Genomic DNA, 26,849 nt, shown 5'->3' with positions numbered 1-26,849 from the left:
TCCAAGGTGCTATCTGTTACTATTCTGAGGAAAGCCCAGAGCCAAAGAGGGGGTGCTATAGATTTTGACAGCAGGCTAAGCAGCACATCACGCTAGTGAAATCCGTTATGAAGTCTCTTTTCTGCTCTCTTCTTTTTTCTCTTTTATTCTGTCGTACCTGTCGATAGCCTCCAGGTAATTTGGTGGTCTTCGTTCTTTTACCACCACATTCCTTTCCTTTGTTTTCATTTCACTGCCTTATGCTTCTTTGAGAGAAGCTTTACTTTCTTTACGACATTCTGTTTTTTGATATTCTTCGACGGCAGGCTTCGTTTGACAATTCCGAGAATTGCCTTATCTTTCAAAAAAAAATAATTTAATATTCTAATATCAACACATCCTCCTGGACGAGGACAATAATTATTTCGGCACGGGAATTTGGGACATAGAAGAGAATGAGTGGAGTTTTCGATACTATTCTTTCCTCGATCCGACGTCCATCAGCAGTAGAAATCGACCGTAGTGAATCAGCCCTATCAAATTATGCTCGACCTGGTACAGCAAGAGGTGTAGTTGTAGGAACGCCTTCTAATTTACATTTCGTCAGAATGCCCACTCCGGAGCCGAGGAGCTCGAGTACCCAAAGCCAAAGCAGCTTGCGACCTTTGACACTCTCCAACATCGACTTTATCAACAAAAAATTGCCGACTCCGCCTGGAAGCGAAGCATCGTCAATCATGCAAGTGCAAGAATCATTGTGGCGCAGAGTTTTTAGACTCGGAATTTCTTTGGATTTTTGGGCACGGTTTATTATTATTCTTTCGTTTTGTGAAGCTGTTATGGCGTTTTGGGGAGGAATTCAAATCGTTATTTGTAAGTGCTGCATGCATTTGGTGTTAGGCTTGGTAGTAGTTCCGAACTAATATGTTGGGGCCTCTAGCTGGAAAACTCGACTACGGCAAAATCTGGTTCATTATGGCCATTGTTTTACTTTGTTGGAGCGTTTTCTTCGGCGTAATCAGTTATTGCGGGTTCTCGGTTCTCTGGGGGCGATTCTCTTGTTCTCCTACTGCTATCCGCATTATGCGACTCGTCGCTATGCTTTTAATGATTTTATACGGCACTGCTTCTGGACTCTGGTTCTTCTATGGTTTCCAATCGGCGACCACGACTCGCGAGATGTGCGTTACGACTTTGGTTTTCTGGGACGGGGAAACCCTTCCAGCACCAAAACCTTGGGTAGACCTTTGTCTCAGCACCGCTGAGAGCTTCGAGAGACTACAGGTTGGCTGGGGTTTCATGAACGCCTTCCAAGTTTACTTCATGTTGATCCTTATTCAATGGGCTGGTCAACATGAGCAGGATCTCCAACAACAGAAGCGCTGGAGTCGTAATAGCGGCCTTACCTACTCCGACAAGTCCTTCGACAGAATGAGTGATGTGGAGGCCAATGAAAATAATTTCGAGAAAGCATTGGCTGAACACGTTGAAAAATTCGCTCGCCAGGAAAAGATGGATAGACAGTCGACGAGCACCATTCAAGTTGGCATGAGCATTCCAAACTTCCCAATGCCGGGCGCCAACAGGACCATGGCCAGACGCCCAACGATTGTACGGGGCCCAAGCCTAATTCCGGAGAATGTCGGTGTGAGGAAGGGTTCTCTTGCCAGCCTTAACGGGCGCTTTAGTAGCACTAGTGCTATGAGTGGGGCTATACCCATTGCTTTGGATTTGAGGAATCTCAATTCTCCAAGCTTTTACGGGCGTGCTTTCTAAAGTATTGAGTTTGAGAAATCAATGATTTTCTTTTGTTTGGGACTGCAGCGGTAGTTTTGGGACTATTTTTAGGTTATTCATTCCACATGCTGGGCTCTTAAGGTTATTCGCTCTCGGTTTTGCTTCGTTACACAAGAATTGTTATATGATACCCGGCTAGCTAGCTCATCTCTTTCTCAAAATACAAAATCTTAATAACTGGTTCTCTCACGCTTGAATTTTATCTAAATCTTTTGTACAATATTGAAACACTTGGATTCGATGCCACGTAAAGGAAATGCATGCAGGGCGCGCAAAAAACACGATTTAGTCAGAGGTGAGGTTATGGGGCATAGATACTCACCCAGCTTTCGAGACTACTGAGGTTTTAGATTATATACACTGAGAGCATTCTTTCCCCATATGCCATCCCAGTCCTCCGGCTCGCCTTTTACCCCTCCTTCCTCTTTAAGTTGTTTCCTAACGGCGGTACAAATTTTAAACCACTCAGGCCAGGCTCCTGTCTGTTCACCCATGACGTTTTCGTATCCGATACCACACACGGGCCAATCGCTACCGAATATTATTCGGCTGGCTCCAAATATTTGAAAGAGGGGCCGTGCATAATCTAAAACCATGCTAATCATTTTTTGTTCGGGGAACTCGTCTCCATCTTTCGCTAGGGTTGGTGGTATCTCCGAAAATCCGCCGGATAGCTTCACGGCAGCCTGGGTTTCCCCTAGTTCTGTCATTAACTCTCTCCATCTTGCTATTCCTCCTTCTGGCTCTCTTCCAAGTGGTGGCTTTGAAAGATGATTAAGCACTATCTTTAGTCCTTTCACTCGCTTCAACACTGGAACTGCTTCCTCAAGCTGCCACAAGGTATGCCGATTGCAATCGACACCAACGTCAAATGTCCTCCCCGTGTCCCTTATATACTCCAACCCTTCCACAAACTTTGGGAGCGACGCTGTTCCTTGTGGCTTATCTTGGAGCAAGTATCGAAACCCGACTAGTAATTCATGCTTTTCTCCCCCATATATTTCTGCATCGACAGCATCCAATAACTTCTGGTACCGTTCCATAGCCTCACGGCCAAGATGAACTGGTGCCCATGGAACGATACCCCTCACTAAGCCTTTCCATTCCGGTTCTCTCGAGAGGCCAAGCACAAATCGATATTCCTCGAGAACGTGTTCCCAGCATTTAAGATCCTCGGATGGGTCTTTGGGGTCGGTGTATTTCCTATCCGTTTCGACGAATACGAAGCCTGAGTAGCTTGAAGGGGTAGAGGCAATAGACTTCAAGTATCTGGGAATATCGTATGTGCCGAACAGAGGGCTTTCTGGGGTTTCCCAAGCGAGTGTGGAGATGTCCTTGGTCCGCCAGAGGTGAATGTGGGTGTCAATAATCATAGGATGGGACGCCATTTTGGTAAAACCAGCTGCTTCTTTGCTACTACGACAATAGAAGTAGAATAAGAGGTTAATTGAGTGATATCGGTGCCACCTTCGCTTTCTCAAAGTGCAGGCTGGGCCACGGCCGACTTATATCATTCAAAGCCTCGTAACGAAGTCCTGTTGTAGTCTCGCGGGGATGTCAGAGCAGATGTGTTGCGGGATTTGGAGGAGCCTCGGGTATATTACCGGGTTTGGTATCCCTGTCAGTCGCACTTTTCCGGACCCAATGAGTCCATACTCTAAATCCCATCCTACATATCCTGCAGCAACCATCTTCAGACAGCTTCGAAACCGATAGATCTTGTAGATTTTCTTTTTAATATTCCGCACGATGCCCCGAGATCCATTAATTGCACTCGTTGGAAAGCCCTCGTCCGGCAAGTCATCGACATTAAACTCACTGACCGATGCGTCAAGTAAAGTCGGTACGACTGGCTTCTGATCCGTGAGACTCCGTCGCACAGTGTCGAAAGAATTATGGACTGATTAGGGCGTCCTAGGGAACTATCCGTACGCCTTTTATGCTGTATTACCCCTAGATAAATCACAGGCCACTGATAGTGTATATGCAGCTTTACGACCATCGATCCACAACGTAAGACGAGCCGCCGTGCTGCAGACAGCCGATACAAAGCAATACGATGATGCTAATTTTAGCATATTTTCGACCGGCCAGGCGCCATCGGATACCTACAGATTGACTGCGCTTGCGCTCGATACGATGTTTCTGAACGGTGTAAGCCAAACTATGGCTGGTGTACGAATGGCAAGCGATCTGTTCCGATCGAATTGCTTGATGTTGCTGGGCTTGTACCGGGTGCGCATCAAGGACGAGGTTTAGGGTAAGACTTCCCTGAATATTCGGACAAACTTAGGGTTAAGTTAGGTTAATGAAACATAGGAACAAATTCCTGGACGATTTACGACATGCGGATTGCTTGGTGCATGTTGTTGATGTTAGTGGTACTACGGATGCTGAAGGAAAGAACACAAGAGGCTATGACCCTAGTTACGATATCATCTGGCTTAGGGAGGAAATCATGAGATGGATATTAGGAAATCTCATGGAGAAATGGTGGGACTAAACTTCCCTATCAATGAGTGCAATACCTGCAATTAACACCCTCTAGGGAGAGCATAAAACGACGTCATATCGCAACAAGTAAGTTGTTTATCGGGTTTATTATACATGCTCTATACTAATTAGGCATCTTACGTAGAATCAACAGCAGTTGCGACCCTTCAGAACCAATTCTCGGGTTATAGTAGTAACGCCGCCATCGTACAAAGAACCCTTGACCGTTTATCGTTAAAAGCTCCACTTGAAACATGGGATAATGCGATAGTAGAGGCGGTCGTAAACGCCTTTATTGACGAAAAATTTCCGACAGTCCTTGCGCTCAATAAGATTGATCACTCGGACGCTGATAAAGTACACCTTTTGGACCATCCACTGTGGTGCTCAGAAAGCTAATCTTCATTCATGCAGAATATTGCTAAAATCGCGAAGAAATACCCACATAATCCCATGGTCCTAACTTCCGCCATATCAGAAATATTTCTCCGTCGGTTAGCAAAGCAAAACTACATTAAATATACACCAGGAGCGGAGTACATAGATACACGGCAAGACCTTATCGATGACGGCGACCCCGAAGGAGGAGGCTTAAAAGAGATGGACGAGAAACTCGCTAATCGTATTGACAATCTGAAAGACTTGGTACTGTATAGACACGGAAGTACTGGAGTAGTGGATGTGTTAAAACGGGCAGCAGGTGTATTGGGGTTGATACCGGTATGGCCGGTGAGGAATATACATACGTTTGGGAGCTCTGATGGCAATGAGGTGTTTAGGGACTGCGTTTTGATGAACCGGTAAGCTATGCAACAATTTTAAGAGCTGAGAGAATAGCCAAATTATTGATGTTATATGGAATTTAGAGGTTCTACAGTTGCAGATATTGCGAAGAAGATTATGGGTGATGCACCGATAGCGTATGCAGAGACTGCTGGTGGAATGAAAGTATCGGAAGAAGATCTAATAGAATCTGGAAAGAATGATGTAAGTTTCATAAATACCTTGCCGTTCCCCTGGCTGGTGAAACTTAATGCTTATATATCTACAATTTTTAGATTATATCGTTCAAGGTTGGGCGAGCTTGAGAACCGAAATCGCCCACTTATTATCTTAGAGTTTGCGCTTATGCTGGTATTATAGACATCCCTGGTTCCTAGATAGATATTTCGTTCCACAATTGAAAGAAGCGTAATCCAACCGCCTCCACTACTATAGAGCCTAAGCTTCATAATGTTGTCATGTTTGAGGATATACTGAATTATGTTGCATTTTGTATCAACAATGCGTTGGCTTCGACTAAGGGAGGTTGACTTTTAGATCTTGTAGTGGCTGGGTACCAAACAGCATGGGCAATTCATTTCGATATGCTAGCCGAATTTGTCGTTTACGTAATGTGAGGTACGAGACGGGGCCAGTTTTTGGATCGATGCCATTGTCTAATATATACCTTGGGGAAACCTCCTATTATACAACTCAAAGCTTTGTGACGTTTGATCGAAGACATAAACCGCCCGAGGAGTGTCTGACCTGCAAAACTACCCGGAGTACCCGGGTACCCTTACTCCAGATAACTACTAAAAAGGGGTAGGGACATGAGCATCATGTCTCGAGATCTCCTGGTTTCTACAAAAGCAATATTGAGGGGGTGCACGGTGGAGTGTTGCAACTAGCTAAGTTATCCAATGTGCAATGCAATAAATACAGAAATGTTGGGAGGCAATTTTCTAGCAACATATTATCCGTGCTTCGAGAGAGGAAATTGCACATGTCAGAAGAAAGCGGACTGCAATTGACCAAGCTTACGGGTTCGGTACTCAGGGCTCGAGTGGGGGTACCTGCAGGGCGGGCATCACGGAGTCTCGAGAAATTATGTTCCATTAAGCACTTAAGTAAATATAACCCGTGCCGATGGGGCGATTGGTCAATCAAACAAAAAACGAAGAATGCTGAAACATAATATATTGAGATTAAAAACATGGATACGGTAATTGAAGCTGAACTCTTAATCAAGCCAGTTACAAAGATTTAAAAAGTGAGACTTGCCTCCGCCACATCAAGTGTGAGGGAGCACTGAGGTCCATCCCGCGGGTCTCTCGTTTTCCATAGATCCCGCAGCCGTGGTGTTAAGAAATATATATGGTCGCACGAGCACATTCAAACCAGGGAAAGATGTATCTCGCTTGCGCAGATACAAATCTGGTCCTGCATAGAAGATTGACTTCGAAGACTATCGAATATAATATAAAAAATTTTGTTTGTCCACGCCCAGGTCCCTAACCAGACTGAACACAGCGTTGACGAATAAGAATGCTCAATTGGAGCGCATGTCGCATAAACCTTGCATACACAAGATGCAACATTTAGCATTCCCGTGTATGGTTTCGATTTTGGTATTCCGTCAAAACGGGAGGCCTAAAATGTGGGTCCTTCATGCATGTATGGTTTTGGTATTAATAGGCGAGTTTCTTACAAGATCGAATTTTGACAGCTTTTTGCTGTCGTGGGAAAGACTTTTATATTGAAAGTTGTTGCAATCCGTAGATCGGGATAAACAAGTGGCGGTTTCAAAATGGAGTATTTATTGATTTTGGGAAGTTGGTCGCGTTTTAACGGGGGACTGGTATTCCCAAGCGGGGTAGATTTCAAGAGAGGGGAGCTATACCATTAGCCCCGAGCGCGGTGCGATTCAGTTCACGCGATACATGTGTATGTTTTAGGCAGTGTAGATTTAACTCAGGGTTAGTATAGGACCCTTACGAAATTATTTAGAGGGGATCTTTCATGACTAATAATACAAATGACGGCCATGTATTCCTGACTAGGAGCGTGGCGAACAATGTGCAACAACGTTAATTAAGCTTCATCCAGATATGAGTCGGTGCACAGCGTTCAGTAAACGTTTAAGACCCCCAATGAACTTCGGGGTAATTAGTACCTATAAGCTTGTCATACCAGGCTGGGTTCTGAAGAAAAATCCTCGACTCCACAGCCTTGGTTTTTGAGAAAATTATTCAGCTATCTGCGAATTTAGGTTAGCTATCGGTAGTCGAAGAGGCCATACGGAAACTCGGGCCATAGTTAAGCTCAACAGGCCGAGAATTCGACCCCCTGATCTGTATGCTAGTTTCAACTGAAGGATACAGCGATTTTGAGGACTTGCCTTGCACTTGCGAATCCCATCATATACAGGCAACAACTCAGGTAATTATAGCTCACAGGAGTGCTAGCTGCCAAGGGCAAAACCTAATATATTATCATGGCTTATTTTCCCACTGCCTTTGCCTGCGTACGTAACATTGGTCGGCTCGGGGGGTCTGGTTGATTGCCGTTGCCCAATTCAAGCCAAAAGCTTGGAGACAGATTTTTGAACAAGTGGGTCTATTGATTGTTGCGAGAATGTGATCTCATGTCATCGAAATTTTGGATCAGCTTGGCTGCTCGTCCGACACTAAGATCCACACATTACCAAGCAAGAATGTGTCTTCTAAAGGGTAAAAGCCAGGGATTTAGGGCCCCGGTTAGATCGTGCCTCAGCTCGCTTCTCTGATTCGTGCGCGTGTTTAACGTTTTCTAGCCCGATTAGTTACGCATGACAGTTGCAACTGCCTAGAGCGAAACCTCCACATCTTGTTAGGCAGGAATGTCAAGCTGATCCAGAAATCTGGGATCTTGATGTATTTGGCGGTAACTGGTTTACATAAAACGAGTTCGGTATTTTTGCGCCGAGGCTGTGGTTCCAGCCATGATAGTGATAGGTAAGTATCTAATCGGTATCTCGATTAATCGATACTATCCTATCATGCATGAATCACTAATTTAGCGAGTGCGTGGAACAATTGTCGTTCGTGAGGCCTGGTTTGTCGACATGGATCACGGATTTACAAGAAAACTTTGAATTCAAGTTCTCGATTATTGACCATTCCAATTAGTGGCGGAAGTCTTCAAGAAAAAAATTCCGTCTGTTTTGACTGACGTGCATGCGTCCAAATTTGTCGCCAAGCTCCTGGGACGGCCTGTTGGTTATTCCTATGCAAGCGCAAGCATCGATACTGGATTTACAGTTGAGAGTGGTGATCGTCATAATCAGTCGACCTGAGTCAAAAAACAAATACATTGGCCAATTGATCTCAAGGCTATTAAACGCAGCCATGCATACGCACGGGCCAACATACGACCCTGAAATTATCTCCAGAAATTTGCCTTGCTGGAAGCTTGTATGTACCGTAGGCTTCGTTAGCAGTCAGCTTACTCACACAAAATAGTAGAACTTTGCTTGAGTGTCGACTCATGAATACCTAGGCACTTCTATAACATCTATGCGCTCAAAATGTGCAGATATTAATATATTCGGGCCCGAATATTGGAAGGGGTTTACTAGCTTGTTTCTTTATTTGAAATTTAGAAATCCGGTTGTTTTGGAGCACATCCAATTCTCCACTTCAGTTCTCCATCAGTGCAGACTTCTGCAAGTTAACCTTGGTAATAGGCAACCCTTTGCAATATACTGCACTGATTCGTTTTCGGGACTATATCCACATGGTGCGCATCACATAGCGTTGGCTATAAAAAATGCTTGCCATCGCACAGACTCGAGCTAATTGTAGATCGATACGTTCTTTAGAGCCGCTTAAGCGAGCTCCAACTTGGGGTCATAAACACCAGATGAACAATAGGCAAAGAATCTATTTTCGGTTCTGCGTAGAGGATATTACCCGGAACTAGAGAACGAGGCGGTTGCTTAATCGTCCTGTTTAACTAGAGTCACCCGAGATCTAGCACACCTTGAGACAATGACATTGACATCATCAATGAATGAACTAACCAATAAGGTTAAAGGACACAATGGAATAAAGTACTCATGAATATTGACGTGTACACACAGACCCTCGAAACCTTGGTGGGAGGAATCCATACATCGAATCGATTTGACCTTTTGTAGTAAAAAAACTGCAAATACTTCTATGTGCATATACTGGAATCGTAGGTAGTTAAGTTTTTGGTAAGGAAGTATTGAGACAAGCTTAGTAGGTAGTATCGATATCGGCCGATGCCCTCTAAAGTCAAACGTGAGACATGGGACTCCCTGGATATCGTGTAATAGTATCATGCACCATCTCGTCTAGTGAATTTATTGAGCAAGAGTTTCGCTTCTCATTGGCAAAGGGAACGGCTAAGAAATAAAATGATAGGTGTGCGGGGGGGGATCCATCGGAGTATCAGCAAGTATCATGAATGGATACTCACCGAATTGTGGGTTTGGAGTTTTGTGCAACAGTTTTTGAGCCAGCCGTGAGCCCTTCCCGTGGCACGTTGTCTTGGATCACGCTCTAATTGGCTCCCCCAACGACAGCCAAGAACGCCTAGCCAAGATTAAATAGAGAAGCACTCGCTGCCCCCAAACTATTGCAAACTATATCCATAATTCTGTAACCAAACTTGCTGCACGCAACTGACTCTCGTTAAGATTGCTCGCTGCACTAGTTAACTTGCACGATGCCCGCTCGCACACAACTGCGGCTTAACAGCCCAGCTGACTGGATGACCCTTTCCGTTGATCTGCCTTGATAACACTTGCAGGCGACTGCCTGTTTCTGGCAGCCTGCCCGACGGTGCCTGTTTCTTTTTGACACCTTGATTCTAACCCTGAATATCCATCCCCGGTACCGGCGGAGGGCTACAATACATTGGGATTCCCTTGGACACAGCGCGCCATTTTACTGACCGATTTTGCCCATGAGTTTATTTGTGAGCAATTCTGGTCCCAAATGCCTAGTGTGTGTGAGCTCTTGGCTTGTCGATGGTCCCACACGTGTGAGGGAGGGGATGTCGCGATAGGACGAGACAAGGGGTTTTCAAGCATTTGGGGTTTCCCGAACATAAGCCAAGAAGCCGGTGCCTGAGGACCTCATTGCATATATAATACACTCGTTCTTCGGCCTCAACCTGCATGAGTTTTCTCCTCCATCGTACCGTTATCGAGTAGAACAAAGTAACAACTCTCTCTCCAGGGTCGCCTGATATATTCGTATATACTCAGCGCTGATCTGCTCTTTCTTATCCTCTCACTACTTCCATCAAAGGGTATTCAACTATCAGGAGCAGAGTCAACGGGATCAATTTCTAACATCATCATCATGTCAGAGGAAAAGCAGAAATGGAGCGTCCTCGAAAGTTGGCGTTTCTTCACAAGGGAAGAGAAGCGCAACATCGCATTCTACATTGCGGGAATCATGTTGTACAAGTTCGGTTTGGAGGCTTATAACGGTTCAGTCATCGCTCTGGCGACTAACAGATACGACTACGATGCCTACGTTGGTGGTTACCAAAGAAAGACATTCGAGAGAGTCGGTCTATTGCAAGGTCTCAACCAGGCCTTCCAATGTTTGGGTTCCATTCTCATTGCTCCTCTGATCAAGAGGTTCAAGACAAGAACCGTTCTCGCGATTGCTGTCATTGTCTTCGCGCTCTTCGCATCCCTTTTGCTCATTATCGACCGTGCTACTGGTGGTTATCTCAAACCAAAAGGCTGGGATCAGATGTACGACAAGAACAACTTTGCTTACTATGGCGATTATAACACCGATGCCATGATCCCAATCTACTGTCTGTCTGGTATCTCATACGGTATGGTCGAATTGATCCGACGTGTTATTCCTCGAGACATTGTCGGTGGAAACATGCAAAAGTTGAAGAGAATGGACTCCCTCGTTCATATTTTCTACGAAAGTAAGTCTCATATTCTCTAACTACGTGCGCAATAGAGTATTCGTTTCTAACTTTAAGGTTGAATTGTAGTTACTGGTACCACTGGCGCCCTTTGTACCGCTCTCGCTTTGATCCCCGCCTGCGGAAACAACCAATCATTCATCATCACTCCACTCCTCTATTTTTGCGCCGCTTCCATGTGGTTTATGATTAGATTACCGCATTCTTATCAAGTTGAGGTTGGCAATGAGAAAAACTATCTCCTCCAAGTGGCCGATGGATGTGTTTTGTTCGTGATGTCCGCCGTAAAGGGAGCAACGATCGTTATGTCCTCTCGTCGGTTTATCTGGCTTCTCCCGGGTTACACTTTCGCTTTGTTCGGTCACCGTTTCCTTGAAAACAACATTGGTTCCTATGTCGCAAAGCGTTACCTCGGACAATCCGCTTGGGCGCAGATCATTGTCGCCGGTTCTAATTTTGGCGAATTATTGGGTGCACTCTTCGTCTTCCTGTTCACCAACCTCGTCCACACGCCAATCCCATGGCTCCGATCCGATGCTATCCTCCTTCTTATTGTTTGGTACCTGCCATACTGGAATCCACCAAGCGGTCAAGTCAATCAAGCTTGGATCGGAGCCGCTACGTTCATTCCGATCTCCTTCGGCTGGGCGGCTGGTGATGTCTCGCTTGCCGCTTACATCCAAGCTTCCCTAGCTCGTCTCGAATCCCAGGAAAACTCCATTTCACCATTGGGTGCCGTCATGGGTTTCCTCTACTCCAGTTACATCGTTATCTATGCCATTGTCTCTCCGCTCGTCGGGAGATATATCGATAGAGTCAGCGAGCAGAACGACGAGAAGATTCAGTCCGGTATCTTCTATATCGCCGGTGTTCACTTCAGCATTTTGTCTGGTATCATGCTCTTGTCCACATTCATTCCAAGAGGTTCCTTTGCCCTCAACCCCAAGTTGCTCGACGATACCGAGCTCAATCACGACGAGGAGTCCTCTAGTGCCGAAGAAGAACAAGAAGATCATTTAGAGAAGATCCCAGTCACCAAAGTCGATCACTAAATCTTTCCCATATTTTTGTTTTCATAAAGCCTTTTTCACTTCTAGTTTTACACGGGTTGTTTAATGATATAACTGGGTTTTCGGGTCTATAGGCTTTCGCATCAATTTTGTTTTATATCGCGGTTCCCTCACAAGAAATTTTGTGTCAGGTTGTAGCCATGGCTTTACTTTTCAACTATCACTTTTTTACCAATACTAATGGAGAACCAACTATTTCTTTGATTCTTCAGTCGATATTACTTCTCTGGGCGTTTCTACATATAGAGTATCATAGCATACTAAATACCCTCTTCCTTATAGCGATTAATGATAATAAAAGTTATTGTCAAAGAAAACCTTCTGTCCTACGTAAATAGCACAAGACTACGTAAATAGTCATCTACGAGTATCCTCATTGCATTTATAGGTTAGCTCTCCCCTAGCCCTACACCCACTTCATACAACCATCTTACACGCACGTGTACACCCCTGGGTCGTAAGGCCTACCCTATCCAAAAGTCAAACTGCGCTATTGTTTTAAGGGAATTGCCGCTCGATCGAGCGCTCCCTTATAACCAATCTGACTTATGCATGTACGTACGGCGGATGAGGCTTAATTCCGTCAAACAAAGTACTTGGAAGCTCATTTCTACCGACGGCCAATGGATTCAATCAAACGAAAGAAGTGCTTCTTCTGTGGCACTATACCATTGTGTAACAATACAGAGCTTGGTTCAAATACAAGTATACTGACAAATTCAATTCTGTAGACAAGCTTCTTGGGAAACAGCTGGTTCTGATCGTCTTCAGGTCGAAGTATTATGAGGTATTCAACTAAATCTATAATCATCATTATGTATAAAAAAGTTGTTAGATCTGACCGGGACTATGATAATCTTAGCCGTACTTTCAGTTCATGCAAAGCTATAACTATCGGATTCACACAAGCCTCTTCTTTCATAGAATTCCTGTAGAGTTTTAGCGTGTGCTTTAGGAAAGATGCGAACGCTGAGAGCATATGTTTAGACTTGGTGTAACCGGACGTGTGAGAAATATAAATCCCGATCAATTCAATGAATTCATATATAGTAGCGCAAGTTAATTATAACGTTCGGAGAGATCTATTATCGAGCTCGCGTTTTGACTTCCGATATTTCCGTGACGGACTATTGCACATGGATATAAATACATATATCTCACCATGGCACGAATACCACGTGGTATCTACCTACAGCTAACCTAAACTTTCCCTAGGTTTTATAAACCAAATTAGGTCGTTGGTACCTACGATATCTTTAGAACAATGCGGTTCCGGTTTAGTGGGCGTCATATGACATTTGGGATAGTGTTATCAGGCTTCGGGTAAGAAAACCGTCTTAGGTGCTCGTCACCCCAGGCAATTGCCATTGTGAGGAGGTGAACATGTAGGCTCTGGGAGCCAAGCAGCAATCTAGCTGCCCCGTCAGCTTACGTAAGAAGTATGCAGAGAATAGTATGATTTGGACGGTAGAAACTGGTTGCATTGTAAATAATATAGACGACAGGATAGCATATATAAAGTAGCATAAATAAGATAAAAAGAACTGAATGCCTAAGTGCCAGACTCCTTACTTGTTGATGAAAGAGACCTCTAAAAGAATAACTGCAGTGAGAACGATTTATAGAAACCAGAACGCCAAGAAGTGTTGAGAACAAAAATGCAACAGATCAGGTGTAACCATATTCCAGCCCATGCTTCCACCTCCTACTCGCTGAACCATCTATATCCACCACACCATCTGTACTTTATACATTAAATTAAAACTAACTTTCTCCTGTTGCTTCCCGGTTTAGAACTAGAATCCCTGCCGGGGAGATCCCAGACGAAGATGGATATGACATTATTCTAGAGAGCCCACTTGAAACTTACATAGAAAATAACAACCCTCTCCTATAAGCAACTGTGACCACCCTATGGAATTTGGTAGATAGCTACGAAGGGCAGTATCGCTTTGGCTAGCGTGAGCGGGAACAAAGACATCTAAACGATGCCCAACGAGATTGGAACCGGTGGGAAGATGAAATTTTACCCTGACGACAGCCATGGATAGACCCTTTTGAGGTTGTACCTTCATACAGCTTTGAAGAATTAATCACCTCTCTATTGCATGAGATGGGTAAATTACTATCTACAGTCAAAACAGCAGAAAGCCTACAGCCTTCAGTTCCAGTCATTGAAACACCAGACGTCAGTTGCGGTACGAAGATCCACTCTCCCAACGCCTCTCAGATCTCACGAGACCTCGATCTCGCTCTCAAGGCAGAAACATTCAGCCAGGGCAAAGAATTCCTCGCTAGCTCACACTATGTACATGTACAAACTTATCCGATGATTCGATTTTCGTATCGTAAGCAAGTATTATATTATCGAAAGTATTACTTCAATTCATGTGTGAAGCACTGAAACATGTCCGGCTCGAACTCTCGAGCTCTGTCAGTACCACGCTACAATCTTAAGATCTTTTTTTCTGGATACCTATGATGCCTAAGGATGACGCTGCCTACGCATAAAATATCCTACCTTGTTGTTCTCAAGATAGTACCTACATATATTTCCGTTGCCGCAGTTTCTTTTGGTGGCTGCCACGCACTGTACTTAGTTCGTCGATTCTGGTTTATCTCTGCCCTGCCAAGGCGGAGAGAGTGACGACATAGGTTTCAAACTCCACGATACTAATGAATCGACCAAGTTCATTGCGTGTTAAACTTACTTGGGCTCAAATGTAAAGGTAACCCCCAATTTAGGATGTTGCGTTGGAAAAAGAAAGAAAGAAAGACAGTCTCGACACTAGACAGCCTGTGTTGGTTGTTGAGCTCAGAACGAGCTAGAGAGATATAGAACAATCTAGTTACGAGACTGAGATTTAGAAGGTGCTACCTCGGCCGATAGAACTATAAGAGGGTCATGAAAAAGGGGCGGGCTGTAGTTATGGCGACGCCACCATTGCATTAATAGTCTCAGGTACCTGAAATTTTTAGATATAGAATATCCACATATCGATATCGCTAAGGACTTGTGTAACCTCAACCATGATCGACCAGGTGCTGCTTTGGTTGCAAAATTTGGCGTTGTTCGCTTATGGATGACAGAGCGCTCCAGCATGACAAATATTTAACATCCTCGTCAGCTACACCGTGTAGGTCTCTATTACATTGTAGCAAAGTGAAATGGATAAGTAAAAATGTGCAAGGCCGTATGAAGCAACTAAAAGCGCTCGCCATATTATATCATGTGCTCGCATGCCTCAATAGCGACCAACAAAGACCATTCCGTAAGCTAGCAAAGAAATAAACCTAGCCAAACACTAAGATCTTATAGCTTCGAGGGACGCCAAACTGGTTTCCTTTTCTGAGCAAATGCTATCAGTCCTTCGACCCTATTTTCACCATCCATCAATTTCTGGTTGTACAAATCGTCAATCGTCTTCGTAGCCGCTTCCATATCACCAGTCTTCCAGGCCTCTCTCAATCCTGCCCTTGTGACAATTACAGCATCTGGTGACAAATCTTCAATCTTCTTCGCCAATGCAATAGCCTCTTCTATGAGGGTATCAGCCGACGACGAGATTTTATTGATAATTTTGTAGTCCAAAGCTTCTTTCGCTGTCAAAACTCGACCGGTGAGTGCGATTTCTGTGGCAAGGGGGGGGCCGACAAGGCTGACGAGACGTGGGAGGCCACCAGCAGCTGCATATATTCCGCGAAGGGCTTCTGGTAGGGAAAAGCTGGCTGATGGGGATGCGACAATCATATCACTAGTCAATCTAGTTAGTATGTCATAGTTAGCAACTAATAAGACACTGCACAAATACCAGTTCAGAACAATTTCAAAGCCTCCACCAAAGGCGAATCCATTCACAGCGGCGATAATTGGCTTCTTCCCAAGCCTACCACTGACTCCACCGAAGCGACCTGGTGGGTGTCTGAACTCCCAAGCTCGAGATTTATAGTCTTCTTCCGAGAGAGATCCTAATTCTATTAGGTCCTGACCGGCACAGAAGGCCTTATCTCCAGCTCCAGTGACGAGGGCGCATCTTAGGGACGGTTCCGTATCGTACCACGTCCAAATACGGTAGAGCTCCCATTGGGCAGCAAATGGAAGCGAGTTGCGCTGTTTAGGACGGTTGATCGTAACGAGGAGGATATGAGGAGTCGGGAAAGTAATCAGTGTGTACTTGGTGTCTGGAGGGGGTGTCTGGAATGTGATTGAGGAGGCCATTATGATATCGGACTTCATGGATTGTTTCTGGGGATGAGGGAAGTGATTATCTGCCACTAGTGGAAGATATATCTTACCGTCTGCCCGGCCAGCTGCAGGCCAGGAACCTGGTATCCACCTATCCACTTTTCCCGGGTGTGCCTCGGCTGCTTGTTCGGGTCATCGCAGGGATCTGGACCTGTCGCATTTTCTTAAAGAGGTAATTGCCGTGGCAGAAATTGTATGCGCAACGCGAAGCCAGTTGTTGCATTTTGCTAAATAGCAGAGGCCGATGCTTCATGCTTGGAGCCGCACTTGGCAGCTTGAGACAATCATTATAACGTAGAACTGTAGCATTCGAAGATCATTGGTCGCAATGCATCTTCATATATCGCCATAGGCATGGTAGTGAATTCGATTTCTTCCTATAAATATGACACCGGACCTATCACTAATCCGTATCATGATATCACTAATACTGTTTATGGTTAATTATGTTTATAGAACTAGACGATCGACGTCTGAATGGACTCCCGTTTATACATTCAAGGCCCTCAATTTGGACAAAGCCCTAGCATAGTCTATATCGACACGTGCTTGATATCAGTTGTAATGTGACGCCTTGAGGAAAAGATCTCGATCAAAGGTTTAAATAACACTAGTGGTGAAAGGTAAAAGGGTTTTGAGTTTCTCAAATAATCAGCAGTTAGGACTTCAAACAAATTAGATACAAAAAAAGAGAAAGAATTTAGGCCGTGGTTTCTCATACTGTACATTTTTACGAGTTACACGAAAGCCATCAAAAAAAAATATCGACATGTCGACAAGCTACCCATTTAGGGCAGAATCTTATACCATTATGAGATCTGCTTAGCGCTTACTTTTTCTCAAACCTACCTAGTGTATTCTCTGTAATTGTAAAATTAAGCTCTCGGAATATATTTCAAAAGTACCTAATCATATAGATATTGTTGGAACATACTAGCCTTCCAAACGAGAATAAATGACTCGCGTGTATCACGCTTATAATACTTAGCAAAAAATATATAAATAATAGTAATAATAGTTTTGAAGAATTTAGGATCGTAATTTATGAAGGGACGTATTTAATTTGAACTCATGAAGCTTCGAAGGACCTCACTCATTCCCTAAACTTGACTTTAAGGACATACTTGGCATCATGATCAGTTAAACTCTACTTCTCCCGCCTAGGTGCTTCCTATTCAGTTTGAGGCTTCAGCGGTATATGATTCGGCCGGTTTCGCAAACCAAACCTAATTAGTCTCGCGATACAAGAGATCATATAGTTGGATCGGATATTACCAAACACAACACTTTTTTTGACAGGGAAGAGGCCGGACGTCCGGACGATTAGCTCTGGATCTCGACGGCTCATGACCTGTGGTAACTATAAACGGTAAGTTGATGGTTTTGACCGCATTCCAAACCACGTGTGATTAATTGTAACTTAGCAATAGCACTACTATAACTTGATGAGTTGAATTGAATTAATGAAAACATATCCATTGCATACGCATTTCCGATTCAAAGCTATCTTAGCACATAAATTTCGACTATCGATACGTATCACAAAGCAGAGGAATATCGCCGGGAAGGAAAAGAAAATTGGGAACAAAAAGGCTAGAGGGTCCAAAATCGGGTTGTTGAGTCAAGAAAGAGCTCTCTGGCTGTTAGTTCGTAGCTAAGAAACGTGTGGCAGCAAGGTCGGGAACCAGTGAATCTTCATTCAAAACGTAGGAATTCGTCCGCAGAGTAGCCCCTCCCGTAGAAAACATGCCCACTGGAGGGTATCGCATCCAGTCTTGAATATACTTCCCTTGATTATAGGCTATCGGATGTCGGAGATGTTAAATCCAGGTTGACGGTTACGAGTGTGGGAGACCATGATGTTCAGGGTTTGATCTCCGCTCTGTACCAAAACTGTACATACAGGTTACAAATCATTAATTTGAAGATAGTGCATTAATATAATGTACTTTCGTGTTACTTTCCGTTGTCATGTTTTAAAAAATTATCTGGATGTCGAGGCTAGAGTTGCCTTCGCCTGGGCAACCGTCACAAATTGGCCATCTCGCCAGCGATAGCTTGCATGTAGTATGTATAGCCAGTGTATCGGCTAATTTGTTTATAACTCGTTCCAGTGATTCTGGCCTTTTGTTTCGTATCCGTGGTCGTATTCGGAAGATAATATTTCGAGAGAGTTAGTTTACGCACTGTGGGATATGAAAATAGACAACACCTTCCATTACTAATATATGTTATTAAATGCCAGTTTTTAGGCCATAGCGAAACTATTTTGATGTGTACTGGCCTGGTAATGACGCTCATGAAAATGTACACAGAGTGACAGGAAGGGAGTGTCATTGAATGAAAACAATCCGCAAATCGTTAACCAATTACAATAGTGGCTGAGAAAATAAAACAAACCAAACCATTAATCATGAAGCTGTAGCAAAATGTTTTTGAAAGAAACAAGCATTTTATGGAGACACTACTTCTCAGGGTCCGCAGTAACCCTAGCTTGAGCTCCAGCCTTTGACGAGCCGGTGGAGCTTCCAATGCTTCCTTTCTTTCCGGTTTGCGTTCCGGTTTGCGACGCAAATGCGACGGTTCCTAGGCTGTTAAGAATCTTTGGAGCATAGTGAATAGCCAATGCTCGGACGGCTGGCGCGGATGAACATATCAGGGCAAGATTTAATTCAGTACTAAAAACATCGGTTAGTAAAAGACTTTCTATTTAGTTAGCGGACATGAGCAGATACTCACATCGTCCAAGCGTCAATAATCAGGGTAGTGGAGCTCTGAGAACTGTAGTTTGTGTACTGCTCGAGCATTGCAAGGCGATAGCAGCTGGCGACACAAGCGCTGCAGAAAATGTTAGCATCCTGGGGACAATTAACTTAATCATAGAAACCACATACATTGCACCTAAAGAGAATGTGATAAGTGCTAGAAGCCTTTCTCTTGGATAAAGTTTCAGCTGGAAAACCAACGGCATCGGCAAAACCCAAATGACGATATCCGTGAAAATGTATAGACCGGCAAATGCAACTTGTGCCTTCTTAAGGTTGATTCGACATATTTCCCATGGATATTCCCAGTATCGAACGTGGGGGCATTGGACAAGCCATACGACGAACGCAGATATCGAAGTTCCGACGACTATGACGGTGGTGGCGTAGACAGACCAGCGGATATAGTTCCAGTTTGTCATGCGGTAATAAAATAAAAGTAGGGAGAGTTTTATGACCATCATGACCCATGGATAGAAGACAGTCAAAGCATAGTAGGTCTGTTCCAGAAGAATTAGCACTTTAGCATCTCACATCGGATTTTTATTTTGCATTAGCCATACCTCGAGACCCCCTGCTAAATTATACCAAGATTTGTCATAGAAAGCTTGCCATTGTGTATCTAGAGTGGGATGGTTAGATAATGAAACTTCGCGGATTTTAGTGCAACTGTGATATATAACATACTGACATGGTCATGATAGACAGAAACTGCACCCCAAATTACGGTTAGAACCTAAATTGAAGACATCGAATTAGCCCCAAATTCCAATAGATCTATAGAACAGTTGGATTCAAGCCTTACATAGCCAACGACAGCTAGCCAATCAAATGGCTGGATCCCGCCAGCGACCTTGTACCTCGACCACAGACGTAAGGCCATGATCAAAGTAGTGATTACTGTGAATGCGATAAATAGCGGGACGACGACGTTGGGGTTGGCCGGGTGCGGTAAACGCGGAGCGATTTGGTACGCAATTGTCACTATGGTTCCAGCGAAATTTTGCGGTCCATCAAATAGCCCGATGAGCCAGTCCGCCTCTGATTCGGATGGTCCGAATATCTTTGCGATTTCCTTCGCTGTCATGTTGCCCTGCACTTCCCATGCGTAATCGGCATATCTCTTAATAACCTCGCCTGTTGTCTCATATTTGAAGTTTGGCGATGAGCCACCTATCCACATAGCCGTGCTGAGGACTTGGTACATGTCGTGTGCTGAGATCTGATAATCAGCGGGGAGCGGAGGGAGGACATCCTCTGGTGATGCCATCTTGTTTCTGTTGTTCTGTTTCTTCCTAAGGTCCTCTTTTCTGTGGAGTGTACTGCGCTTCGAGTGGAGAGGAATCGTATGCGTCGATAATTTCACGATCGAATTATTAGAGAGGAGGAAACAAGAAGCAGGCTTGTGTTAAACAAGTAGCAAGATGCCAATATATTAACAATATACTGGAAGCGGTCCAGACCTAAACAAGGTTGATAACCTCTTTCAAGGGAATTCTGTCAAGACACTGCAGCTGATTCGAACGCCATCAGCCCTTTTTTGGTGACAGAAACGAAAAATTTTCGAACTCGCCGCCACTGACTAGCGATATCATCTTATGTATGTAGGGGAATCATGCCCGCATCCATCCGCTAAGGCACGCCCTCTTGTTTGGTGATCGTAATATTTTGAAGGTCGTGTTGTGTTATTTTGTATGCACTAAGATGTGCTAGTCGCCAAATCTGGCATAGTGCGCCCGCCCATCCGCGGACGATTACCAAATACGGAGCATGCTCACAAGGTTTTTGCAACCAGCTAGGCTCTCGATGAAGCGGGGCCGGTTGTTAGATCTATGTCGGTTCAGGTATGCCCAAGCGACCAAGCCTTGTTTTTAAAACGATAGAGTCGGCTAAGCGTTTTGTAGGGTGATTACTGGCGACAAAAGGCCACGGATACCGGCGAGTGCAACAACCCTCACTTTTTCCATTGAACTTCCATCCCACCCATGGTTCTTGAGGCCAAATTGTATGACAGAGCTTGAGCTATTCTATGCGGGACCCGGAAGCAGCTGCAAAATCGAAAAAACAAACATCCACTAGTAAATTTGCATGCCAAGGACCCGGGCGCACCATCGCTTCTAGAGCCTCGTACTTCGTGAATTTTTGCCATTTCGCGTGGACTCCATTTCTTAATAGTTCCTTTCCTCTACTGAGCAGTCCAAGGCGGGCGTAGCCAATACTAGCTCAATAGTCATTCTTCAGGCATGTAGACCAGGCTTTACAAGGCCATCCGAGTAAACCTCAATATGCTCAAGGAACGAGCCATCAAATACGGCAACGACTAGACTTGGCTGGTGTGATAGACTAGGACATGACTGGCATGTGCGGCAGAACCTGCAGTTTACTTCTTCATCTTCTCTTCCCAGCGCCTTTCGCTATGATATTTGTGGGCGATATGCAAAGATTCGGAAGGTTGGCCGCAATCCGTGCAATCGCATATGCGCATTGCGTGTCTCCACAGCTCTGATTGTGGTTGACACTACGTAGATAGGCAGTGATATAATCTGAAATTGTCCTATAGATTGGTCTTGTACTACACCTAATGGATTCTTGTACAAGCCATATAAGAACATGGACATTCCGGATAGGAAATTTGCTTTGCCTTCCCCCCTTCTTGACGATGATCAGCTTCAGTAAGTAAGAATATTTTATAACAAGGAATCATCCGCAGCCACTTCGCAGAATACCCGTGCTTCAGCTTCAGATCCGGTTCTTCAGCAAATATCAAAGATGCGGTTCACTCGTCCGGCCTTGCTCCTCACGGCCTGCCTCCTAGAAACCAGCGATGCTTGGGGCCTTGTTGGCAAGGCCTTCAACCTGCTTGGATATTCTCCTCGAGGTTACTTTGGAAACACGAAGAGAGATCTTGATTCACTTCCAGGGGGGTTCGATGGTCTCGAAGCAAGGGATTTCAGTCCTGCGGAAAACAAGCCTCTACAAAAGAGAGGAAAGTCATGCGACTGCGTAGAAACAACGACAGCGAGCTATGGTCTCACTTCCCTTGAGCCCTACATGGCGACCCCATTCGGCCGGTGCGATGTTTCTGCCAAAACATCTAATCTCTGCCCAACCGACTACAATTGTGTCTGTCAAGACAGCACTCTCAGCCGATGTCTACCAACAAGCACTGTTTCGAATACCGAATGCACAACGTATACTGGTGCTTCCGTCCTACCGAAGGTTACATTTTGGTGGCTTAGCTCGACACTCGAATATGGTGCCGATCCGTCCGGTCAATGTGGTGGAACTAAACAACCATCTGCAACTACTAGTAAGTCTGAGCAAAGTTGTTACTAGTAGACTAGCTCACTGACCGACACTTTCAAAGGCTGGGACCCCCAGAAGACTGATTGCCCGCGCTACCAAGCTTGCGCTTGCCAGCAACCGGGCTACTCCGTCTGCGTGGATACATCTGCATCTGATTTCACTGGTACTAGCTGTCCCAACACATGCAAGTACCAATTCAAGGTTTCTTTACCTCCCCCATCGGCGACAGCAAAAATTGGAGGCCAGTGCGGTGGTACATGCTGGACCGGACCCACAAACTGTCCTGCCGGCGCAACCTGCTTTACCGAGACTAGTCCGTCTCCAGGGGCCTATGCTATGTGTCATACTACTAAGCCTGCGGCTGTAAGGAAGTTGAGGCTAAAAGAAAGAGGTGAAGAAGGTATTAATGTTCCTGCAAAAGTACAGGCGAGGGCTACTCCGATATACTTCTAGATATATAAAGGGGTTTTATTACTTTTTACCTTTGTTATATGTATGACCCCAGCTCCGATTTTTTTAAACTTCGTGACGCTCCCTTATACACCCAAGCCTGTTCGTTATTTTCTTTTAACTACTATTTATATTCTCTGGGGGATCGTATACTGCATTTTATCGGGAGTTATAATGCGCTTTATGTATATCAATGTGCCTACTCAGCTGCAGGTTTTTCGTGGCTGTTTTAAAATTATACCCTGATGCCTCGATATGTTACGGGAGAAGGGAAAGATTGGGGGCTTCCTATCATGTCATTCCCTTTCTCTACATGGAATTTCTTTGATGTCTAAGAATCCAACATGTAGCCTTAGTCTATAGACTGTCATGACATTACAGCTAAAAGTTTTCGAAATGGTGTTGTTTTTGTGGTAGAAACTTGTGTTGGATTTCGGGGTTATAAATTTAGCTGATTTTGAAACCCTCCTATGCATCCACTATGCAATCATGATTTCCGCACCATAGTACCAGATTATGTATGCGCGAGGGGAAGGGCTGCATCTGCAGAATCCACTTCAGTCGGTCCGCGGTAATTCGGAAGCTGTTGTGTTCGAAACATGACTAGAATGTAAAATATCGATAAAGCGCCATAAATGCAGGAGTTTTCACTTAACCCGATTGTCACACGATTCTAGTCTTTTCTTGGATCAAAGAAGTGAACTTTGGGTGATTCGAGCTTATTCGCAATTCTAGATATCGACTAGGATATTGCATAAGATATGACCCCCAAGTAATAGTTTCCGGGATTTGTACCCTCGCTTCTAAAACCCTACAATCTATTATTGGGGTTTCAAAAAATAGAACTCCAGGAAATGATCGATTTATATTGATATATTAAAGATAGACATGAGTTTATATCATAACAGCAGTAAAGGAAATGGTTCGTTGCCTTGGAACTTTTTTGAGAAACAATTTACACCTGCCTGATGCTTTCATTTCATTGAAGCATGCCCTAAAGGGGGGAAATCGCTTTTAAAAAAAATGAGTGTCATGAAATAAGGGATATCTAGTACCTATATATGCTGGAAACGTAGAAATATATGCTATAGTCGTAATAACATCAAATGATTAAAAGTTATCGATGAGGCGTGAGAATGCCTTCGTATATGTATCGAAAATGCAAAAACTGAAAAGCAGCATCGCTAGTTGATGAGATAGGCCGTTTTAAAGGCCGACAACAGCAGCCAACCCGACAGCACCAAACAAGACTTGAGCTTTAACGAGGAAGTTCTGTCCGGCACCAGAGCCGCCGTCAGACGTGGCTTGGGAAGGAGCTGATATTGTTGTCGTCGCCACCGCGCTTGTAACAAACTTGGTGCTTCCATCACTAACTTCTGCAATCGTGGTAAATGCGGTTGAAACCTCTGACTTTCCAGATTCATTTATTCCTGTAGGTGCGCGGCTCGAGGACTCCGGACCACTCGTTTGAGTGATCGGATTGTCCGTCGGGGTATCGTTAGAATCTGTTGATATAAATGTAGATGTAACTTCTGTGGGTGTAGAGGTGGAATCTGTGAATGGAGGGGCAGAGGAATCTGTGAGGGGGAGAGTAGAGTCAGAGGAAGGTATTTCTTCGCTCGCACTAGTACTGCTGCTGCTGCTAGGAACGGCAATAGTAGTGGGAGCGTCGGGGGCAGTAGTAGTTGTCGGTATAAGCGTACCAGTTGGGGTCTCAGTTTCCTGGGGGGTGTCTTCAGTGGGAATTGGGTTCGTACTAGTTGGTTCTTCGATTGGCCCTTCAGTGGGCTCTTCGATTGGTCCTTCAGTGGGTTCTTCAGTGGCTCCTTCAGTGGGTTCTTCAGTGGCTCCTTCAGTGGGTTCTTCAGTGGCTCCTTCAGTGGTTCCTTCAGTCGGCTGGGGATTGTCCTCAGTCGTTGGAGCACCGCCATCTGTTGGAGCAGGCTCTGTAGGCGTGTCGCCACCAGTGGGCTCGGGCGCCGGGTCAGTGGTGACGGCAGGTAAATTTCCATCCGTAGCACTTCCTGGTGCCGGTGTTGGGCCGGTCTGTCCGCCGCCGCCGCCAGTTTCGGTTCCTTTACCCTGTGTGTCGTCCTCTCGAACCTTTCTAATCACACGGGTTTTGGTGACCTGGTCTGGCGACGTGAAAAACGGAGCCGAAGCCTGAAGACACGTAGTTTCAGCATTATTAGTGAGGGTAGAAGTAATTGTGTCGGGATCGCAAGCTGTCCCTGTTGATGTGCTGTAATAGACAGCCACGATCGCAGTAGTAGGCACTGATACGCTTTCGCCAGAGCTAACAATATTGTCTGTTTGTGTGAGGATTGGGTCACCAGATGTAATTGGCTCCGCATCAGCGACAGTGGCCGGGTCATCTGCAGTCAAGATGACATAGACTGTTGGCGTCAGAACTGCGATGACTCGATAGCAGTGGTCAAAACCAGCGCTTGAGCATGACGCTGGAGGTAGGGTGATTGTGGACTCCGGCGCGTCAGTTGTCGACGTTGGGTCGTCAGAAGTTGTTATTGTTGACAGGTCATCCTCTTCGGCCCATGCAGCCACCAGCAATGAAACCGCGAAGAACAAAGTCGACAGTTTCATCTTGATCCCAAATACAAAATCTATCGTAGAAGATGTCAGGGATGCTGTATAACCAGAGTGGTATTGATCTTCGATATCGACAAGGGCTTCGAGACCCACTGTGGAATTCGGAAGGCTTCGGGATTATGGATTTGCTTACCTTTTGCTCAATCACAGCGCCGTCTTGAATCTTTAAATGTATTCCGAAATCCGAGAATCGTTGGAAAGGCTGAAAGATTTTTTCCTCTTTCGAACCGCAGTCGCCATCTTTATTTCTTGCCATCTTCATTTCGCATGAAAACAGACCCCTTTCAGTGTTTGCGTCTCTGTTGAGTGCAACACCCAGTTCAGCCGCACTGGCGTTTTTGCCTTGCATGCGACTAGTGCAATACTGAATCCTGCCATTCTATATTCTTGGTCGTCTTGGCTGTCCTGTGATCAAAGCCCACAGCACAGAGGCCTTTCAGATTCTGCTATTTCAGCTTCGTGGTGGAACAAAAGTCGCCTTGCGACATTCATCCTATGCATGACATGTATCGCAGCCGCCCGGTGTTTCTTTGAGGTAGTGTGCGATTGAGCTCTTAAGTTCCCGAAATCTGATGTCTATATTTCCCGCAAGAGTGAATAGCCTGGATATTGTCGTCGAAAGTTCTGACTTCAATTTGGATAGAAATCTCAATTATAAAGGCCTCTTGATATTTCCGGGATAGTCACATCCAGCCCCACTGAATGCATCAGTTGTTTGAACAACCAAAGGCTGGATTCTGCGCCCAGCCAGGCTGCAGGTCGGGATGCAATGTGGCCTAGACCGTGAAGGCCAGACGAATATTACCTAACCACTTGGGAATGAACAAGGATCTTATCCCATCCCAAAAACATCACAAGCCGGACCACAGAGTGGCAATACAACCTTCGTCAGATATACTTCTAGAATTCGAACAATGCGCTGGCGCATATTTGAGTCAGAGTTTGTAAATATCGCGCTGTACGAAAAACCCATTTTTCAGTGCGCAATTGACCAAGTTACAGTAATTTATGTTGCAAAACGGCACAAAGTTTTCCCAATATTACAACAATCAATGCAGCTACGGCGCAGTAGGGCTATACTAGAAATTACAATCAGTGCCTCAGAGCAGATACAATGATGTATCTTGCAGGGAACATTACCAACGAATCCAAGGCCAACCTAAACTGTGGAATTTCGTATATGATCATAGTGGCAACGTATTGAAAAATACATGAAACATTCACTGCGTCATATTAACATCTACATTATATTCTCCATGGATATCATAGATCTAGAGTTCGCGGTATTTCAATATAAACTCAAATCTGCTAGCTCCCCCCTTGTCTGCCCCAAATTTGGTAGCGAAACTCAAATTCGCTCTTCAGTAAAGGTGACACCCCTCGAGTTGACATTAGCGACAACGCAGT

At 44.8% G+C, this 26,849-nt stretch overlaps 8 protein-coding genes across 8 annotated transcripts; 4 read left to right on the top strand and 4 right to left on the bottom strand.

The window, feature by feature from the left end:
- Nucleotides 1–587: 587 nt before the first annotated feature.
- Nucleotides 588–1,755, top strand: DFL_007611 (uncharacterized protein; the record flags this gene model as incomplete). The annotated part of the gene is made up of 2 exons (XM_067637221.1): nucleotides 588–852; nucleotides 920–1,755. 2 exons carry the CDS (start codon nucleotides 588–590, stop codon nucleotides 1,753–1,755), a joined length of 1,101 nt encoding a protein of 366 aa, XP_067488759.1.
- Nucleotides 1,756–2,111: 356 nt separating this feature from the next.
- Nucleotides 2,112–3,164, bottom strand: DFL_007610 (uncharacterized protein; the record flags this gene model as incomplete). The annotated part of the gene is made up of 1 exon (XM_067637220.1): nucleotides 2,112–3,164. The coding sequence occupies one exon, from the start codon at nucleotides 3,162–3,164 to the stop codon at nucleotides 2,112–2,114; it is 1,053 nt and encodes a 350-aa protein (XP_067488758.1).
- Nucleotides 3,165–3,525: 361 nt separating this feature from the next.
- On the top strand, nucleotides 3,526–5,357 carry DFL_007609 (uncharacterized protein; the record flags this gene model as incomplete). Its single annotated transcript, XM_067637218.1, has 10 exons — nucleotides 3,526–3,619; nucleotides 3,695–3,704; nucleotides 3,767–3,789; nucleotides 3,871–4,036; nucleotides 4,096–4,269; nucleotides 4,325–4,356; nucleotides 4,415–4,626; nucleotides 4,684–5,069; nucleotides 5,136–5,256; nucleotides 5,328–5,357. 10 exons carry the CDS (start codon nucleotides 3,526–3,528, stop codon nucleotides 5,355–5,357), a joined length of 1,248 nt encoding a protein of 415 aa, XP_067488757.1.
- A 5,049-nt stretch (nucleotides 5,358–10,406) lies between these two features.
- Nucleotides 10,407–12,050, top strand: DFL_007608 (uncharacterized protein; the record flags this gene model as incomplete). Its single annotated transcript, XM_067637217.1, has 2 exons — nucleotides 10,407–10,998; nucleotides 11,068–12,050. The coding sequence occupies 2 exons, from the start codon at nucleotides 10,407–10,409 to the stop codon at nucleotides 12,048–12,050; spliced, it is 1,575 nt and encodes a 524-aa protein (XP_067488756.1).
- A 3,331-nt stretch (nucleotides 12,051–15,381) lies between these two features.
- DFL_007607 (uncharacterized protein) lies at nucleotides 15,382–16,287 on the bottom strand (the record flags this gene model as incomplete). The annotated part of the gene is made up of 2 exons (XM_067637216.1): nucleotides 15,382–15,823; nucleotides 15,881–16,287. The coding sequence occupies 2 exons, from the start codon at nucleotides 16,285–16,287 to the stop codon at nucleotides 15,382–15,384; spliced, it is 849 nt and encodes a 282-aa protein (XP_067488755.1).
- Nucleotides 16,288–18,778: 2,491 nt separating this feature from the next.
- On the bottom strand, nucleotides 18,779–20,349 carry DFL_007606 (uncharacterized protein; the record flags this gene model as incomplete). The annotated part of the gene is made up of 6 exons (XM_067637215.1): nucleotides 18,779–18,992; nucleotides 19,054–19,152; nucleotides 19,209–19,579; nucleotides 19,643–19,701; nucleotides 19,767–19,815; nucleotides 19,885–20,349. The coding sequence occupies 6 exons, from the start codon at nucleotides 20,347–20,349 to the stop codon at nucleotides 18,779–18,781; spliced, it is 1,257 nt and encodes a 418-aa protein (XP_067488754.1).
- Nucleotides 20,350–21,848: 1,499 nt separating this feature from the next.
- Nucleotides 21,849–22,838, top strand: DFL_007605 (uncharacterized protein; the record flags this gene model as incomplete). Its single annotated transcript, XM_067637214.1, has 2 exons — nucleotides 21,849–22,389; nucleotides 22,447–22,838. 2 exons carry the CDS (start codon nucleotides 21,849–21,851, stop codon nucleotides 22,836–22,838), a joined length of 933 nt encoding a protein of 310 aa, XP_067488753.1.
- Nucleotides 22,839–24,041: 1,203 nt separating this feature from the next.
- Nucleotides 24,042–25,436, bottom strand: DFL_007604 (uncharacterized protein; the record flags this gene model as incomplete). The annotated part of the gene is made up of 1 exon (XM_067637213.1): nucleotides 24,042–25,436. One exon carries the CDS (start codon nucleotides 25,434–25,436, stop codon nucleotides 24,042–24,044), a length of 1,395 nt encoding a protein of 464 aa, XP_067488752.1.
- Between the last annotated feature and the right edge of the window lie 1,413 nt (nucleotides 25,437–26,849).

The sequence above is a fragment of the Arthrobotrys flagrans genome, assembly GCF_004000055.1.
Source record: "Arthrobotrys flagrans strain CBS H-5679 chromosome Unknown unitig_8, whole genome shotgun sequence".
NCBI classification, from domain to species: domain Eukaryota; kingdom Fungi; phylum Ascomycota; class Orbiliomycetes; order Orbiliales; family Orbiliaceae; genus Arthrobotrys; species Arthrobotrys flagrans.
The sequence above is the reverse complement of the archived record's forward strand: the minus strand, read 5'-3'. Positions and strand labels throughout refer to the sequence as shown.